This window comes from Anoplopoma fimbria, chromosome 10, assembly GCF_027596085.1.
Source record: "Anoplopoma fimbria isolate UVic2021 breed Golden Eagle Sablefish chromosome 10, Afim_UVic_2022, whole genome shotgun sequence".
Lineage (NCBI taxonomy): Eukaryota > Metazoa > Chordata > Actinopteri > Perciformes > Anoplopomatidae > Anoplopoma > Anoplopoma fimbria.
In genome coordinates this window covers 9,649,914-9,668,381 of record NC_072458.1, presented here as the reverse complement: position 1 = coordinate 9,668,381, position 18,468 = coordinate 9,649,914, and the positions used below count along the sequence as shown (strand labels likewise).

Here is an 18,468-nt window from a genome sequence, read left to right as displayed (position 1 = left end):
AAGTCGTCAGAACTGCGAGGGATCTCATAACAGAACAGACAGAGAGAGTTCAGACGAGGCTGTAACTGCACTACAGCTGAGAACACACAGGACACAGCAGAGGGGCTAGAAGGAGAACCTTCACCTGACATGATGGAAGTGGTCTTAAACAGACTGCGGGACTTCTCCTGCAAGACCTCCACCTTCGATGACTGCAAACAGGCGGGACAGAGTGCATGCAGGGATCCTCGGAGCAGGACTGGGTGCACAGCTGGAGAGGAAGGCAGTAAACTGGACATAGAGAGCGCACTATCCTGGCTACGAAGGGAACTGGTAAGATTAAAGCTCTGATGAAGTCTCACTCTCCTGTCTACATGGAGTCCATGTCACTGTGTTTTTCAGTTGCATATTGACTTAAGTACTGTACTTGAGGAAAATAATGAAGTGTATCTGAAGAGTATTCATTCTACTTTATACTTACATATTGTACTTTTTACGTCACTGCATTTATTGAACAGCTATTTTTGATTAGATTAAGAAATATGATACATGTATGATCAATTGTTATAGATCAAAGCCCCTGCATACCCACACAGGTCATGTTGGAGTTGTGCATGTAATAATAAGAATGATAAAGTCGTAACTTGTACCACAAAAAAACTAGCAAGATAGCCCCGGAAGTCAAAGAAGAAAAATTGCTTGTTGAACATTGACTGGGCCAAGAAGGCACAATAAACCGAAAAATCTAAACAAACAGACAAATTCAAGTGAATGAGCTCAAATATCCAGTTAATATGCAATACAAAAAATGGTTATAATGCATAAAACAAGTCAGTTTTAAAACGATTTCAGTAAAAAAATAAAGAACTATCACACTGACCACTTTGCCTATCTGTTCTCACCTTGAGGACCAACATCTGTAGAAAATTGTGAGAGCTCTGTTCATTTTTGATTTGGATCTTTTCACATGTATGTAGACGTACAAGAAAGAACCAGAGCGTCTGTCCTAAAAAATCATCTTGTGCCCATGAGATAAATAAAAGCTCATGGTGGCTAATTTAAGCTAATATTAGCAAACTTAGCTCAATATTGCTTTGTAACAAACATTAGTGACTCAGTTTTTCTCTACTTGTGCATTTAGAATAGCCTAAGTTGTCAAAATGTAGCCAGTGGCAACAAGAGTTACATAGTCTCGCTTTAAGTACTTTTTGCTGGTGATATACACAATTAGTAGTATTTAGAGTATTTTTACATTGTGGAATTGGCAGTAGGTCAAGTTATTTGTCATGACTACAAAATGACCTCCTGGACCATTGCAAATTCTTTTGTGTCAGAAGTTATTGCCCCTTTTGTTCCTGAGATGCATGTAGGTCATGTTGTTACAATGTCAAACCGTTTTAAACCATCCTCTCCGGTCAAAGAGGATGTGTGTGTGTGTGTGTGTGTGTGTGTGTGTGTGTGTGTGTGTGTGTGTGTGTGTGTGTGTGTGTGTGTGTGTGTGTGTGTGTGTGTGTGTGTGTGTGTGTGTGTGTGTGTGTGTGGTCATGTGTCCAAGTGTGTGTGTCTGTTTGCACCTCTGTGAGCAACTGTGTAAGGCTCATTGTCACAACCTAATATATCACTTGGCATTTAGTGCATTCACCCAGACAGCTTGTCATGGTAACCGAGTGTCCTCAGCACACAGAGGAGGAGAAACCACGTGTTTGAGTAGAAGCCCGACAAAACAGCCAGTTATAACAGAGGCCTCCTGCTTGGTTTAATTAGACCCTGCTGTGTAACAGCAATGGATGACAACATCTGAATTTTACTCATCTTAAAGGACTGTTTAGTCTTCACAATATGACAATCCAAGATCTTATCAAAATAGTGTTACTTGTCAGTTATTTAGACATTTAAAATGCAGGATGACAATCAAGATACATTTAGAAGCTGTTCTGTAGCTTTTCAATTATGTCAGGATTTGGACCAGCAGAAGGAGTTTACCGAGTTTACCAGCAGAAGGAAAACCCAACTGTTCATATTAACAGTTTTTCTGAGCATTTTAATGTCCATATTGGCTTAAAAGTTGAGTTTCAAAGTTCATTCTTGACTTTGGAATCAGACAGTTGTACCTCAAAGGTCCATAAAGTGTGTAAAATGTTTTTTGCCAAATTTAAATTTGTTTCTGAGCACTAAACTTAAAACTATCTATAAGATAAAATACAGGAAAAATGTTGCAAGCTCTTGTAAACCCAGACAGGTCTATCTGTTTTGCCAATGAAAATTAATAAACAAACCCCCATTTCTATCAAGTCTTATTAATAATTTTGCATAACCATGCTGGGAAAAAAATGATTTGTTTTCAAAATGTATATTTTTATCCAGTTTTTTAAAAGCCTGAACTATTGTCTCTTTTGACTTTAAAGGAATAACATTGTCAAATCATCTCTATTGGTAAAATGTGTTTTATTATGATCTATTTAATTATCCAGATGGTGTAATGAAAGCAAAAGAATTCTGTCCATAGTATTATTTATTTTTTAAATATACACCAAAAAGGTTTTTGTCACTCAAATGCCAATGTTCTGTGTTCATGTTTTCCTTTAGAGAAATACATTTTGTGAGAGCAATAAAGATAGCAGGTGTTTCGTTATTATCCTCATAAAAACCTCCTGATTTAGACATTGTGGTCAGGTTAGTTTGCAGAAGAACAGTGAAGAACAAAAAGGAACAGACAGATGCAGACACACCACACACATACACACAGTGTCCAGCACATTATTTGAAAAGGGCTGGTGGAAATAAAAAGGTTTTCTCTCGTTTTTCTGTCAAAGGCGGTAAAACCAGCATCTTTCAGTCAGAGCCCAGTCTCAACCTGGTGCTGTAATTAACAGAGAAAAGAAATGCAGATCGGCCCAGAAGGTTTTTTTGTATGGGACATTCCTTACTCCTTAGGACAAACTTGGACTCCGAAGTTGGTGGAATTCTGAATATCTTATTTTACAATGCCGGCAATTAGACAGCCTCTCATAAAATAAGGGAAGAAAGGGAATGGCAGAAAGGATGCATTTGCATTTGAAAGGAGGCAACGCTCGAATGAAATGGCTGTGGTGTCACACTGAGCATTAACCCGCTCAGCTTGATCAGGAAAAGGCAGAAACTGTGAAGTTAAGTTTCTTTAGGGATTCTTTACTGATGCTTTCTTTCCTTTATCAAATGATTTTTGGGTCTGTTTGTTTTCCTCTCTGTCCAGCAATCAATATACCTAAACTGCATAAAAGAAAAAACTAAACCTGCTTTTGTTTTTATATGTGTAGATGGAGATGCGTTCCCAGGACCAAGCTCTGATCCGGCAGCTGATGGAGCTTCACTCCGGCATCCAGGAGCTCAAGCAGGAGTTGTCTGAGGAGGAGCAAGAGGAAGAAACAGACGAGGAGGGAGACGAGGAGGAAGAGGAGGGCAGCTACTGGGACTCCGAGAGCGAACGAGGAAGCGGCAGCGTCTACTTCGGCTCAGGGGAGGTGGACATTTCCAGTTCCTGCCTGAAGACGCCTCCGACCCTTTACTTAAGGGTTTTATCGAAGAGGGCATTAAGCCGGAGGAGCTCTGTGCCATGAAAAGTCCAAATATTAGAAGAAATTCAACTCTCTTCTCAACTTCCTCATAGACAGTTAACAAAGACAAGGTGGAGCAAGATAAATATTTGCAGTTTCCCACCATAAACCCCTTCCCCTTCTTGTATTTTGTTTTTCTAGAGAGAAGCCAGACAGGAGGATGAGTGGAGTTGAGGAAAGAAAAAGGAAAGCAATATATGTCAGTCTAATGGCTACTTTAGTTGGTTGATTCCATTTTCATAACTCAAATATGATATTCTTATTACAGAGCAACCTCTTTCCTCAGGCTGGGAGACTCCTTAATTCATCCTCAACCTTACATATAATGTAGTTTTGTTTTTTTGTGTGTTTTTCTTATGTAGCAAAATGGGACTAGTAACTACATTTTGATGCACAACCCCATGTACAATGACAATAAATAACCTACTGAGAGTCATTCATCCAGCATTCAGTTAACTTTGCTAACCATAAAGACTGGAAACAGAATTAACTTGTTTGACTCTGTCCGAATGTCAACTTCAGTTTTTGGACAAATGAGATACAATGCGTTAATTGGTCAGCTTTAGAGGTGCTGGTAGATGGATTTCATTGGCTCGGGTCAGAGCCAGACTAGCAGTTTCCCCCCATATTTAGTCTTAATGCTAAACTAAGCTAAGCAAAGCCAACGGACTGGTAGCTGCAGCTTCATATTTTACGGACGGGCAGTCAAGAGTCGTATCAATCTTCTCATCTAAATCTCAGCAAGACAGTGAAATTGAGTTTTTCCGAAATGTCAAGCTATTCCTTTAAATTAAAGTACATAATCTGAGTGACAGAGGATATTATAAGTCCTGTATTAAACATTGACCTGATCCATCTTTGTTGTTTTTGGTTAGTATTGTATGTGTCAGAATACGAGAAGAACCTGTCCTCTTTATGCAGACAAAGAGCAGATTTTTCTATACAAATGTTGAGCTTTGGATTTGCGGGTTTATATATATTCATTTTATTTGTGTGTAAGTGTCGAATGCTCACTGACCTTTAACGTCTGTATGCAGAATGGATTAAATGCTGCAGCGGGACGGCCTGGAGTTTATTGCATTTTTATTGCGCACATGCAGCAATGAAGCTTTTTGGTGACAGTGATATTATGCCATGTATTTGTGAATATCTCTTTAAGAAAGTATTATTGGGATACCTAAGTGAGTACAGCTAATCAATATGTAAATCCATGTTTAAAAAGATAACTCTAGTCAGATTGTTTGTGTATAGAAAGTATTTGTGAATTGAATAAATTAGAATTATTTGGGAGTTTAACAACCATACCTGAACTTCTAGCTGTATTAATAACAAGTACTTTAACGTATGCTGTACAGTATGCCAGTACAATAAAGAAATGAAATAACTCATGGTGCAAATTTTATTTGTTTTTGTCAAATCACAAAACATGTCAACATCACACTGGGACAAAAGTGATTTTTAATTTTTACATTCATAATGCCTTGTTTTCTGACCTAAAAGTAACAAAACATGTGCAAAGGTTTCTTTAGTACAACTCTCCATAAGTGCAAAACATCTAAAATGAACAATGCCAGCGTCACAGAACAGAAAGCACATTTTTTCCTTTCTTTTTCCTCTGCCCAGGTTACTTTACATGCAACTGGTGTCTATTTTTACATAACACATTTTATAACAATTATCACAATCAAATGCATTTGATCTTTGCTGTTCAGTTGCATAACAGCCATTTCCTTGCCTGCCATGGGTTCGAGAGGGTTTTCCACCTTTAGTCACTCTTAAGTCTTCTACACCCAGAGAAGGGGCTCTCTGCTGGGGCCAGTTACTGCTGATCATCCCCCTCTACTTCCAAACCTCCAAAACTCTCCCTCCTCAGTCTTTGGATCTCCGTGTTGAGCCCCAGTAGTGTTTGAGCCAGCTGGAGGTCCTGGGAGCGCATCTCCAGCTGCATGACAACAATGAAAGAACTGAATCAGCATGTTTGAAGCTATAATGTATACGTTTAAAGGCAGAGACACAAAGGTGCTGGCCCCTTTACTCCAAATTATCCCCACATTCATGAACTGACATCAACAACAGATCAATAAGAGACATTTCTGGACATGACACCTGTTGCAAACTACAGAGTAAAAAATAACTGTTAGTCAACTCACCAGCTCAGACCTCAGCCAGGTTATCGCTCCATCTATCTGCGCCCTCCGCAGCTCTTCGTTGGCTTGGTAACTCCTTCCGATGCTGACTGGTCTGACAGTTGAGCCAGAGTCTTGAGGATTTTCTCTGGACTCTCCTGTCGCCCTGAAGGCATGGATCAGTTTGTTTTTAATGTTCTCCAGAACCATGGTGGACAAAGTATCCTCGCTGTGACTGTCTCGGTCCATGCTGGCAGTGTATGAATGTGCAGACAGGTGCAGTATAAGTGTGTGTCAGTCTCACGTGTTGCCTCCCAAGCACTTTCTCTGACAGGCTGGTATACACTTTCTCCTCAAACTCTGGGAAATCTTGCACTCCAAATCTTGCACTCCACCTCTGCGGACTGGTCTCCCTCCTTTCCTTAAGTGAACAGGACTCCTCAGCACAAGTCTGTGTGCTTCTGTTCAGCAGCTGCAATCATCCCTTTTGCCTGCCTGGTGTTGAACTGGCTTGTTTTGTCATTGTTACTATGGAGAAACTGCCCTGCCCCATATCCTCCTCCTCCTCCTCCTCCTCCTCTTCCTCCTCCTCCTCCTCCTTTCGGTTACCCTAATAAGAATGGTTGAAGAACTCGGACAAAGACTATTGTTGCCTCCAAAAAGAACTGAAAAGACCCCCCCCCCCCACACACACACACACACACACACACACACACACACACTCCCACCACTACCACACCCTCCCCCTCTTTCACCCCCCTTTACGCTCTCTTTTTCTCTGAGTCTATCCCGCCCCCATAGAATTCTAGTGTGAGAAATGTGTTGTGAGTGAGCTCTCATTTGGACAAAGTGCCAATGTGTAAACCTGTGAGTGTGTGCGCCAGCGTGTTCACACAAAATCCATCAAAACCCCCGGTGGACTTTATCAGTGCTTCTCCCTAAATGAGACCTGCTTGTCAGCTTAGGAGACAGACAGGTTGGACGAGGTGGGAGACACTGCCTCAGTGTTAGTCGATTCAGAGGCACAAAGGCCATCCTACGGTGAAATATAACCAGGCCCTTTGTGCCCAAAGTTAAGTCCGTTCCCTGTGGGGATTGTGGGGATGGTTTTTGGCAACTGTGAGCAGTTTTTCCTCCCTTGACTTCTGTAGAGAGATGGGACAGGGGTCTAGTGTATGTTCCTCCCTGACTTATGGGCCTGGCTGTGAAGAATGAGTGGGCACATTTCTAGGGGACATCACACTCAGCCAATGCTTTTTTCCCAAAGGTAATTTTTTTCTGTGAGGTATTGTTTTGCTCTTTTAAAGTGTTATGTCATAGGAAACAAAGAGAAGCTGTTAGTGTGTGTGTATGAGTGAGAGAGAGAGAGAGAGAGAGAGAGAGAGAGAGAAAGAAAGAGAGAGAGAGAGAGAGTTGAGACCTTGTGATGTCCAACACCCTATTAAAAAACTCTCAGTCCACATGCTGAGCAGCAAATAAATGGCTCTGATTTGCAAATCTGTCATAGAGTAATCTGTAAAGACGGATGGATGAGCATTAGGGAGAGAGAGACAGAATAGCAAACTCAGAGCCCATAAGACGTGAGCTATGACTCCATTTGTGCAGAGGTCTGTGGAGCGTGAGAAAAGGTTGGAGGGATTGGGCCGTCCGTCTTGAAGGTCAAGGAAGCAGGGCAACTCGTGGCAACCATGAGCGGTACAAACAAGCCGCCGGATACACAGACTGAGCCTCAGGTGGTGGGATGGGTGGTGGTAGATATAGCCCTGAATTCAATTTTATGGTCAGAGCTCCACAGCGCTGCCGCGTGTAGAGATAGCTCTGGCTATGCGAGACCAAGTCAGAGGCAATGCTTTTTGAGTACTTTTTTTGTGAACGTAACACTGGTGTTTGAAAAACAATTGCCCTATCGTAGAGAAAACTAAATTAAGTGCCCTTTAGGGTGCCCTTTCAGTGGAGAAAACACGATGCAATGTCTTTACCATTTTACACCTGACATTTCTTAATTCAGTGCTGATGGGATCATGTGTATTGTCTGAATGGTTTGTTACCTTTCAGCCAACTTTGCTGCCTCCTGGTGGCGCTTTAAACAACTTGCAGAATTCCACAAGAACAGTCTTGCATTAATTTGAAAAAAATGTTTTGTGTGTATTTACATTTATGCAACTCACGCTGACATTCATCGTATGAAAACGATTTTATCTAATAGCATAAGCTTGTTTAATGAAGGAGACAAACTTAAAGATCAAGTTGTCACAAAATGCATCATAGTTTGACTGCTCTCGAACCATGGACCTTATGTCAGAGAACATGCAGGGACAACAATTTGTGTCTCCACTTCTCTTTAGCGGGTTTCTTCCAGCAGCCTAAGGGACTAAGATTCTCACTCCTCTGTCAGCTGAGCTGGTTATGTCTCACATAAGCAAGCTACTGTTCTCCATGCCGAGCTAACTGATGTGGTGTAATAAATCAGCTAGTTGTTCAGGCCAAACACAATATTTGCATTAGACTTTTAATACAACAAGTTAAGATTTAAAACGGCGGTTAAATAAAGTGTTATTAGAGACGAAGCTGAAACAACAATAGGAAAACCTTGAAATCAAAGTGTTGTTACTTTGCAGATACATATTTTACGATCAAAAAATATGCTCAGCTTTTAAGATATGATGCATAGTTGTTGATATGTGGCCTACTTTTTACTGTACTACAGTAGTAGTAATTGAAGGAGTTGTAGTTCGACCTCATACTAAAAATATCCTGCTTGATCTACTTTAAGGAAACTTTTTGCATCAAGTTATTATGAAGATCAAGCAAGACTAGTCTTTTGTATAAGCTATGAAATTATTGTATTAGAAAAATTGTTTGCAAGTAAAGTGAATACAAGTTTATAATGTGGATCCAGCAAATAAAGTGTTTTATATTAACTTTAGGCAGTATTTCTAAGAGTGTTACTTGAGCTGATGTTGCATCAAGTCACGCTCCAAATGTCAGTGTTATGTTGGACATTGAAAGGATTACTACCACAATCTTTGATGTTTCATGAGGGCAACAAGTGAAGTGTCATTGCAAACTCTGTACCAATCAAGGGCATTAATGTTTGACACTCAGAAAGAGCAAGGGCTTGTTTGTTCCAACACAACCCACAACACTCATGGTGTTACTCATGGCTTTCTTTCCAGGTCTCTTCCCACTTCACAATGATACTGGAACACAATAAATATCACACAAGTTTGAGCTAGATATTTTCACGTAAAGATACAAACTTATGTCACAGATTTATATATGCTACATTTGAATCTGCAAATCAGATGTATTTTTACAGTGTATTCTGTTATTGCTAAACCTTTGTAAAAGTGAATGGTCTGAAAACCAGTGGTGGAAAGTATCTAAACACATTTACTTACGTACCTCAAAATTTTACTTTCTGCTAGTTTTTCCTTCTACTCTAAAACAATTCAGTGTTAATCATTGTACTTTATACATCACCACATTTATTTAACATTTTTAGCATTTTATTTACACACAGAATCAGAATCACATTCAGAAACTGTTTATTGCCGAGTACGTTACAGATACAAGGATTTTGGTCAGGTGATTGGTGGGTAATAGTAAACACAGTGCAATAGTATAATATATATTTTAAAAATAGCCAACATGAACAATTTACAATATAATATGATAAACAAACAAATAAGAGCATGTTAAAACAAGTATATTATTAAAGTGTATTCAAGTAGAGAAAATATGTGCAAGGGTGTGAAACTGTAATAAATTGTCCTGGGGATGTAGGTGACTGAGTCAGTGGGGATCACGGGCATTATTGATGAACCCAACTGCAGTATGGAAGAAACAGTATTTGTGGCGTGAGGTTTTGGTCTGGATGGACCGCAACCTCCTGCCAGAAGGAAGGGGCTCGAAGAGTTTGTGTCCTGGGTGAGAGGTGTCTCACAAAACAAATGCTAAGATATTTTATGCATTATAGATTAAAGGCCATGCATATGCACACAGGTTAGTTGTGGCTAATTAAAGCTACTCATGTTGGAGTTGTGCAAAGCTACGCATGCTGGGTTTGCTATTAGGTCACCATGTACTATAGAAATGTATTTATTTATTACTCTGAAATAACCCATTCTGTATAATGAGTAGCCTACTTTTACTTTTGGTGCTCTAAGTATATTTTGATTCTAATACTTCACCACTTTTACTAAAGTAAAAGGTCTGTATACAGCACGTGCTCCACCAATAAGGGCAAAGAGGTAAACAGACGCACAGGTGCAAAGCTCAGCATCCCTCCCTCTCTCTCCCGCATCAGCACCACTATGCATCCAACTGAGGTTTTTAAAACGTCCAATCCATCCGTCCAAGGGGGGGGGCGAGAGAGGACGCCATCTTGTTTGTTTTAGTCGGAGGAGGGGTGGAAAGAAATCCACCACCACCACCACCACCACCACCCGCAGCAGCACCACCACCACGGCCGCCAAAACGAGAGACGCACGAAGCGGCTAACCGGTGAGACCTTACGGTTCACGTTAGATGTGATTCCTATGCAGTTGATCGGTGTCAACAGAAACAACGCTCGCTCTGCGGTGCTCGGGGTTTGATTGACAGCTGCGAACGGCTAGCAGTTTGTCTGCAGCATCACCTGTTGTGACAGACGAGGGGGGGGGTTAATGCGGTTTAATGTAACTAACGCGTTGTCTCCTTTAGATGACATTCACTGTCGCGTTCCTGTGTGTAACGTGGAAACACGTAATGTGTCTGTGTTTGGTGTAACGTTAAGTGTAATTATAGTGAGGCAGGTAAGGCTGCCATTTCTATCTAACGTTACCTGGCAACCATATCCCATAAAAGCACATGATAATGTACAGTAACAGGACAAATGTAGCTATAAGCCTCACAAGACTGTTAAAAACATAAAGAGACACACGATGTGCAGTTTGATGAGTTATATGTATTCCTTTATATTTGAAGTAAAAGTAATAATGCCTAAATGTAGAAATACTCGGTTACAAGGAAAAGTCCTGAATTCAAAATACTTTTTGGCATCAAAATGTACTTCAAGTTTTGAAAGTAAAACTACTTATCAGGATTGCCTTTATGATTATTGCTGTATTCATATGCAAGCATCACTAATGTTGTAGCTGGTAATGATGGATCTAATTTGAAATACTTTATATACTGCCCGGTATCTTAATCTGTAATAATGCATCATCAATTAGTTGATTGATGTTGATTAATAGTCACCACATCCGCAGGTCTATGCGGTCTTGATTGGGGTAGTTTCCATTCCAGTCAATGATTTAGAAAAGTCTCAATTAATCATCTTGCACCCTGCTATTAACTGCTATCATTACTCCCATTTAGCTTGAAAACCATGTCTGCATCTTCAAGAGCCTGCTTGCAAATGCGTTTAGACCCCACAATGAATGTGTCCTTTCATCTGTCAGGCTTTGTTTACCTATTCAATGTTGTGATTTTCAATCAGGCAGTATTTTGTTTCTCTCTGTGTGTTGTCTCCTCTCCCCAGGCCTCCCCCTTTCCCCTTTCCCTTGTGGTGAGAAGGCCCTGGGACGATGTTTTATGCCCACTTTGTCCTCAGCAAACGGGGGCCGCTGGCCAAAATCTGGCTGGCGGCCCACTGGGACAAGAAGCTGACCAAGGCACACGTGTTTGAGTGCAATCTGGAGAGCAGCGTGGAGAGCATCATCTCACCCAAGGTCATTTTCTCAGGGTCTTCACTATTTTGATCTACAAACAGTTATCCAACACTTGCAAGGTTCTGTACATGTATTTTTGGGACCTGATTGTTATTTGGCACTAAACACTCAAAATCTGATTTAAAACGATATATAACAAAGTTCTCGCAGCTTTTTTAATAATACTTAATAAATTAACAAAATTCATGCAATTTTTTCAAACATTTACTATTGTAAGTCTCATCTAACAATGTCTGATGTTATGTTTTTGAAGGCTCCTTGTAACCTCAGGCTTTACATCTAAATACATTATTGTATCATCTAGTGCATACACAAAGATTGAGTTTGTCAATCTTTTTCTAATATAGATATTTTGGATTTTCTGCCTGTAAATTGGCAATATATTACACATAATTTAGGGCCTTTGTAACATGTGATCGTCATGGTTTTACATTTTTCTTACATAATGGTTTATTTGATTGAATATTCCTTTGACAATTTAATTGAAATAACTCTTAGTTGAAGCCCTAGTACCATTATCGGAGATTGCAATATTTTATGAATTGTAAGAGAGACGCTAGTACGGTCCATTTGGACTATTGTCATATAAAAAGCTGCAGATTTATTTTACAGTATTGTCACGGATCATTCATGCACATACCTTTTTCTCATTATTTTTACAGGTGAAAATGGCTTTACGCACATCAGGGCATCTGCTGCTGGGGGTGGTGAGGATCTACCACAGGAAGGCCAAGTACCTGCTGGCAGATTGTAACGAGGCCTTCATCAAGATCAAGATGGCGTTTCGACCAGGTTGGGGACAGAATGCAACTTATAAGTCAAATAAAACCATTGGCAGTAACTGAATAACCTATGCTTACCTCTAGTGGTCCATATTAAATGCCGTGTCAGTCAGAGATTGAAGCCTTTCACATTTCCCTTGAAAAAGTAGTTAAAAATATACCCTAACTGTATTCTGATATATAGCTGAAATTAAAAATTGTGTCCATATTTTCTTGGTTATCTGTATTTTTCCATCGATCTTAAGATTTCTTTAAAACTGCTTGATTTCATACACATATTATTATACTCAGCCTGGTTCATCCCTGCTACTTGAGATATGTAACACGCTGTAACTCTCCTCCTTAATTGTCGCATTTCAGGTGTGGTAGATCTTCCAGAAGAGAACAGAGAAGCAGCCTACAACGCTATCACGCTGCCTGAGGAGTTCCATGATTTTGACCAGCCACTACCAGACCTAGAGTGAGTCTTCTGTCGGTCTACCTCTTCCAGAGAGAGCATTAGGTAGAGATGTATTAGAAACTAAATTGAACTGTGCCAAACACGGTGATCAAAACTAAGTTGTGATCTAAAACTGGCTTAGTATGCCTCTGTTAGGTAGCTGACAAAATAGAGGTACAGGGTTCCCTTGCGTCCTGAAAACCTGGAAAATAATATTCCAGTAATTAAAAGCACATGGAAAATGAGTAAAACAAGTCAAATGTCCTTAAAAAAGATTTCAACATTATTTTCCAATTAGCTGAAAATCTATCAGAGCTCAAAAAATGGAAAACAGATTTAATTATTCAATTTTCAATTTGCCATAATTTGTAAGCATTTTAGAGATGATTTCATTGATAAGTTACAGCCATAGATGCACATATTTTCAATCAGACTTCCACTTATATGACTGAGGTCAAGGGACAGAGAGACAGGATGGGATAGCAGAGAGATGACACAAAAAATAAAATAATTTTCTCTTTTCTTTCACGTATATTCTGCCTGTAAAGTAATTTTTTTACAAGCACACAAAATAACAGCTGGAAGGCATTGAATAGTGTGTATATATTTGAGAAACACTTTTTCAACTGCTTCCAAAATGATTTCAAAAAAGTTCTGTAAATACAGAATGAATATTGAATTGACTGTGGTGTGTGTTTTGTACAGTGATATTGACATTGCTCAGCAGTTCAACTTGAACCAGAGCAGAGTGGAGGAGATCACTATGAGGGAGGAGGTGGGCAACCTCAACCTGCTGCAGGACAACGACTTCGGTAGGTCACAGTTTAGAACATTTAAAGAGCCTGTGTGTAGCATTCAGTGGGATCTATTGGCAGATATGGAATATAATATTAATAAGTGTGTTATCTTTAGTGTATAATCCACTGAAAATTAGTATTGTTGTGTTTTCGTTACCTACAGAGACGCTTATATCTACATAGGGAGCAGGTCCTCTTTATAGAGTCTGCTACGATTCTACCGTAGCCCTGAATGGACAAACCAAACAGTGAAACAGTGGCTCTAAATAAAGCCATTCTCGCTTCTGCGTAGGCCACCATAGTTCTCTTACACGTTCGGCACAGGGGATAAGTTTCAGTTAGTTGCAATTTGCAACCTCACCACTAGATGTCCCCAAATTCTACACACTGTCCCTTTAATGTACTTTTTGTTGTGATATGACAGCGTAACTTCCTCCACCCGCCAACATTCCTCTCTACATGCTCTAAAATCACACTAATTTCTGTCGCGCAGCTGACTTTGGTATGGACGACCGGGAGATGATGCGGGAGGAGAGTGCGTTCGAGGTTGACATCATGGGAGTGTCAGCTTCCAACCTGCTGCTGGAGGCTGAGGGTGGAGCTAACGCAATGGCTGACAAGTCCAACCATCTGGAGTACGATGACCAGTACAAGGACGACTTCGGAGACAACCCCATGGAGAGCAATGAGGAAGGCATGCTGGGTAAGATGCTGCTAATATTATAGGCACTGACAGCGAGAGCAATAATGTTAGCTTTCTGCAACGGTATATTTTTAAACTTAAGTCATGGGAAAATGGTCATAATTAAGAGCATGCCTACAGTTTTCATCTGAATTCTAGTGGCTGAATTAAAACAGAAAGTGTGAGTGACGGTTGCTGTCATCACATTTTGTGTTTTATTAGGTTCTTGTGGCTTGTTGTGGATTGATTGTTATGTTATGGACACTAGACACGATTAGTAATGTTTATTATATGGACCTTTGTGTTTTTTGAATGCTATGAATGATTGTCTACAGGAATATTAGAAATTTCGACCATTCAGATGGACTGTCAATCAAAGTGAATTATCTTGATTGTATTAATTGAATGACCTCTCCTCTCTGTGAAGTGGACAAGCTGCTGAGCAACGAGGATGGAGACGGCATCTTTGACGACCCTCCTGCCATCCCAGAGAGTGTGATGATGCCTCAGGACCACGGAGATGACGACGACGACTTTGATGCTCTCTCAGGTCAGTTACACACGTGACCTCTGCAGTGGCCCCTTTTAAAAAAGCCATGTTTTTTTATGTTGCAATAACTTTGGTTATATACAGTTGAAATGACCATACACTTACTGACATATGTATATCCAACACGGTGTGATTGTGTGTTGTTAGCGGGAGCACCAGATAGTCCAGACTCAGGCCCAACAAAGCCCCTACCAGCCATGGCAGACCAGACAGAACAGACCACCCTGGTTCACAATGAGGAAGAAACCTTCGCCCTGGAGCCGATTGACATCACAGGTAATGCAGCTGGTTATAGAAGACAACATAAACATTTCTTGATCCCTGTAATTTTGTGCTTCAGTCTGAATTCCCCATACAGTTCCAGGTCATTTTTGTTGGCTTTCCTTCCCTTCCCCTGGACAAGATCACATCTTTAACAAAGTACCCTACCAGATGGCATGTTGGCATAAGGATAAAAAAAAAAAACAGAGACTAGCAGCCGATTAAAAAGGCTAACGTGTTGAAAATGATTGAATTGTAGATTATAGTGTCTTCAAAGTCTCCCTGTGGACTGTGCAGTGAAGGAGACCAAGGCGAAGCGTAAGAGGAAGCTGATCGTGGACAGTGTGAAAGAGTTGGACAGTAAAACCATCCGTGCACAGCTGTCTGATTATTCTGATATTGTCACCACCCTGGACCTGGCACCTCCCACCAAGAAGCTGATGATGTGGAAGGAGACGGGGGGAGTCGAAAAGCTTTTCTCTCTCCCAGCTCAGCCTCTCTGGAATAACAGGCTGCTGAAGGTAAAAAACACTTAATATAGTTGTACGAAGTAGCACTGTGATAAGGATAACAATACAGTATCTTTAAGGTTGAGCCTCTTTGCTTTCTCACTCTAGATGTTTACAAGGTGTCTGACACCACTGGTGCCAGACGAGCTTAGGAAGAGGAGGAAAGGGGGAGAGGCTGACAGTCTGGATGAGTTCCTCAAAGATCTGGAGAACCCAGAGGTGCCCAGAGAGGAAACAGCAGGACACCAGCAGAGAGACATCATGGGTATGAAATAGCTGTTTGTGAACATTTACGCTTGATTGTGGAAGGTCATAACACAAACTGTTGAATTTAGGTTGTTTATGGTTTGGTATGAAATTCGCATGTTGGTTGTTAGACAATAGTACGATTTGAAATTATATTGAGCTCCATTGGTAATTTATAGCAGACTAGATGAGTTTGCACAAAATATTTTTATAGTAGATTTTTCAACTGCCCATGAGTAAATTGATTCTCCCTTCAGAGGGAAAATTGCTCAAAAAAGAACATGTGTGATTGTGGATCCCTACGAAAATTCTCAGTGACATTGAACTGAAACATTTAGCGTTGCCATGCAAAAAGAAATAAAAAGTTTTTCTAACATATACAGTTTGTCCCAATTTACCTTCCAGACCAGACCATCATGGAAGAGGCCAGTGTTCTGCAGACTGCAGCTGTAGAGGGCAGCAGGACGACACTGGACGAGTCGGTCATGCCCCCTCCATCCCCCCAACGTGGCCTCAAATGCAAAGCCCAGGACACAGAACCAGCCCTGCCTGTGAGTACAGAGGTATTAGTGTCTATATATACTGAAGCAGATGCACTCACCATTACACCCATGGGACTTTTCCAAATCTGATAGCACCCCATATTAGATGTCAGGAGTCCAATAACTCCACACTGTCTCTGTATCCTCCTTCCCTCTTTCCTTTAGATGGGAGCTTTGGACCAGCAACAACAGCCGCAGGAATCCAGAGCCTCCAATGTGTCCCAGCAGCTGGAGGCATCCAGTGTGGATCTGCCCCCAGAGGAAACCACTAACATCAGCCAGATGATAGAGCTGGATCTGCTTGGCGACAAAAAGAAGAATGACGATGACGACTCTGATGAAGAGGTGAGATAGTCATTTTTCAAAAATTTGCACATTAAAATTGATGTTGTGTAATTTTATTTGATGTTTTTTTCTCACCCCTTTAAGTTAGTGATTAAGGAAACAGAACACTGACTATACAACAGCTATCCTTAGTCTTTGTAACTGTGTTTTTCTGTGCCAGGAAGAGGAGGTGCAGGGAGGAGACCAGGACCAGGAGGAGAGGAGGTGGAACAAAAGAACCCAGCAGATGCTCCATGGCCTCCAGGTGTGTATTTGTTAACTACTTATTGGAAGAATATTTTGATATCTTGCTTGAGTTTATGTTTTTAACTTATTGTCTGAATGGTCACATCCAAAAGAAATGTATATCTCAAGTTGACAAACTGCAGCACCCTGGACTATGTACTTTTTTAGTATTGACTAAATGTTGCCTGTAGTACCATATAGCAAGCTTTTGTTAAATGTGCGTTTTCCTCGTTTTCCTCAGGATTTTGTTCATTGTATTTCTGTCTCATTTAGAGAAATCCACAATCATTTGTATGAAGAAATGAAATACATTTTAAATGTTTTTGGCAGGTTATTTGGATTAAATAAAGAAAATGTTTTTCGTATAAAAATCTGTGTTGACTAAATATTATAATATAATATATAAATATTTAATACAGTGTATGAAATAAAAAAGGAGTAAGATATTACACAAAACTAAGAATGACATGACAAGAACAATCGAAAAAACTACATAAAAGAAAAAACATACAAATAATAAAGAAATATTTCACTAAAAACTACACATTACAGGTTAGCATGAGTTCATTCTACAAATCTTGTCAGTGATAAGGTAATTTTGTGGTTCTATGTGCTGTCTCAAGTGAGAGCAGTAAGTGCGGAACAATAACACAGTGGATTTATAGATGTACCAAAGCTCCACTTGACTTTTTTGCATTAAGCCATCCTCTCCTTATTCCCCCGTCTCCTCGTTCCACAGAGGGTGATGGCCAAAACGGGGGCCCAGTCAGTCGGCCTGCTGGATCTGTGCAGGAACAACAACAAGAAACAGGCCGCTGCTAAGTTCTACAGTTTCCTGGTGCTAAAGAAGCAGCAGGCGGTGGAGCTTGTCCAGGAGGAGCCTTACAGCGACATCATAGCTACGCCCGGACCTCGCTTCCACATCATTTAGAAAAACACGACTTTACAGTTACAAAAAGGGAGAAAAAACAACTCCTCAGTGTATACCCTGCACACAAAACTAATTTACTTATTCATGATTTTTTACTGTTTTGTGTATGATGTGGAGTTTAATCTTCTATCTGCCAATTTTACAATATATCAATCAGTGGTGGGAGGAAAGAGGTCTGAATAACATGGTTTCTTCATGTGAGGATTGAAAATCCATCGGCACTTTGCCCATTTTCTTCTTTTCTATTCATTATATCTTTTATTATCAAGACTCGCTTTATAGCTAAGTTTGTAGAAATTTAAACAAAGTGCGCACTGTGCATTCCTTTTTTGTTTGGAGTTGCTTTCTGCATTCTTCAAGCAGATGTCACTGACTTCACTCTAGAAACTATTGCGTTGCACTGGCATATTTAAAAGGTACAGTACGTTCACAGTGGGAGGGATAACTCAATCAATCATGCTACTTGGAGTCTCATTGGTCCCACCACTGCAGGAAAAAAAGTTCTCATGAACACTGACATTAGCTGAATGGAGCATGCACTATATCCGGTCTACCAGAGTACATTTAAACAGTAACTACGGTAGTGATTTGCAGACTCAACCAGCAATTAACCATTTTCCAACTGTAGCAGAGCACTTTAAGCAGTACAAACTCCAAGTTGTCGTTTTTGCAAATGCGTTGCTTGCATCGTCGACTGTTTGCACAAAACTATAGTTGTGTCCCAAATCCATACTAAAAAAAAGATTC

General features: G+C 40.3%; 1 protein-coding gene across 1 annotated transcript; it reads left to right on the top strand.

The window, feature by feature from the left end:
* Positions 1-10,154: 10,154 nt before the first annotated feature.
* rad21b (RAD21 cohesin complex component b) lies at positions 10,155-17,721 on the top strand. Its single transcript, XM_054606463.1, has 14 exons — positions 10,155-10,204; positions 11,223-11,412; positions 12,075-12,204; positions 12,555-12,654; positions 13,339-13,445; positions 13,924-14,133; positions 14,540-14,662; positions 14,810-14,938; positions 15,221-15,444; positions 15,541-15,697; positions 16,084-16,229; positions 16,413-16,565; positions 16,726-16,809; positions 17,530-17,721. Exons 2-14 carry the CDS (start codon positions 11,269-11,271, stop codon positions 17,719-17,721), a joined length of 1,899 nt encoding a protein of 632 aa, XP_054462438.1. The 5' UTR covers positions 10,155-10,204; positions 11,223-11,268.
* The last annotated feature ends 747 nt before the right edge of the window (positions 17,722-18,468 follow it).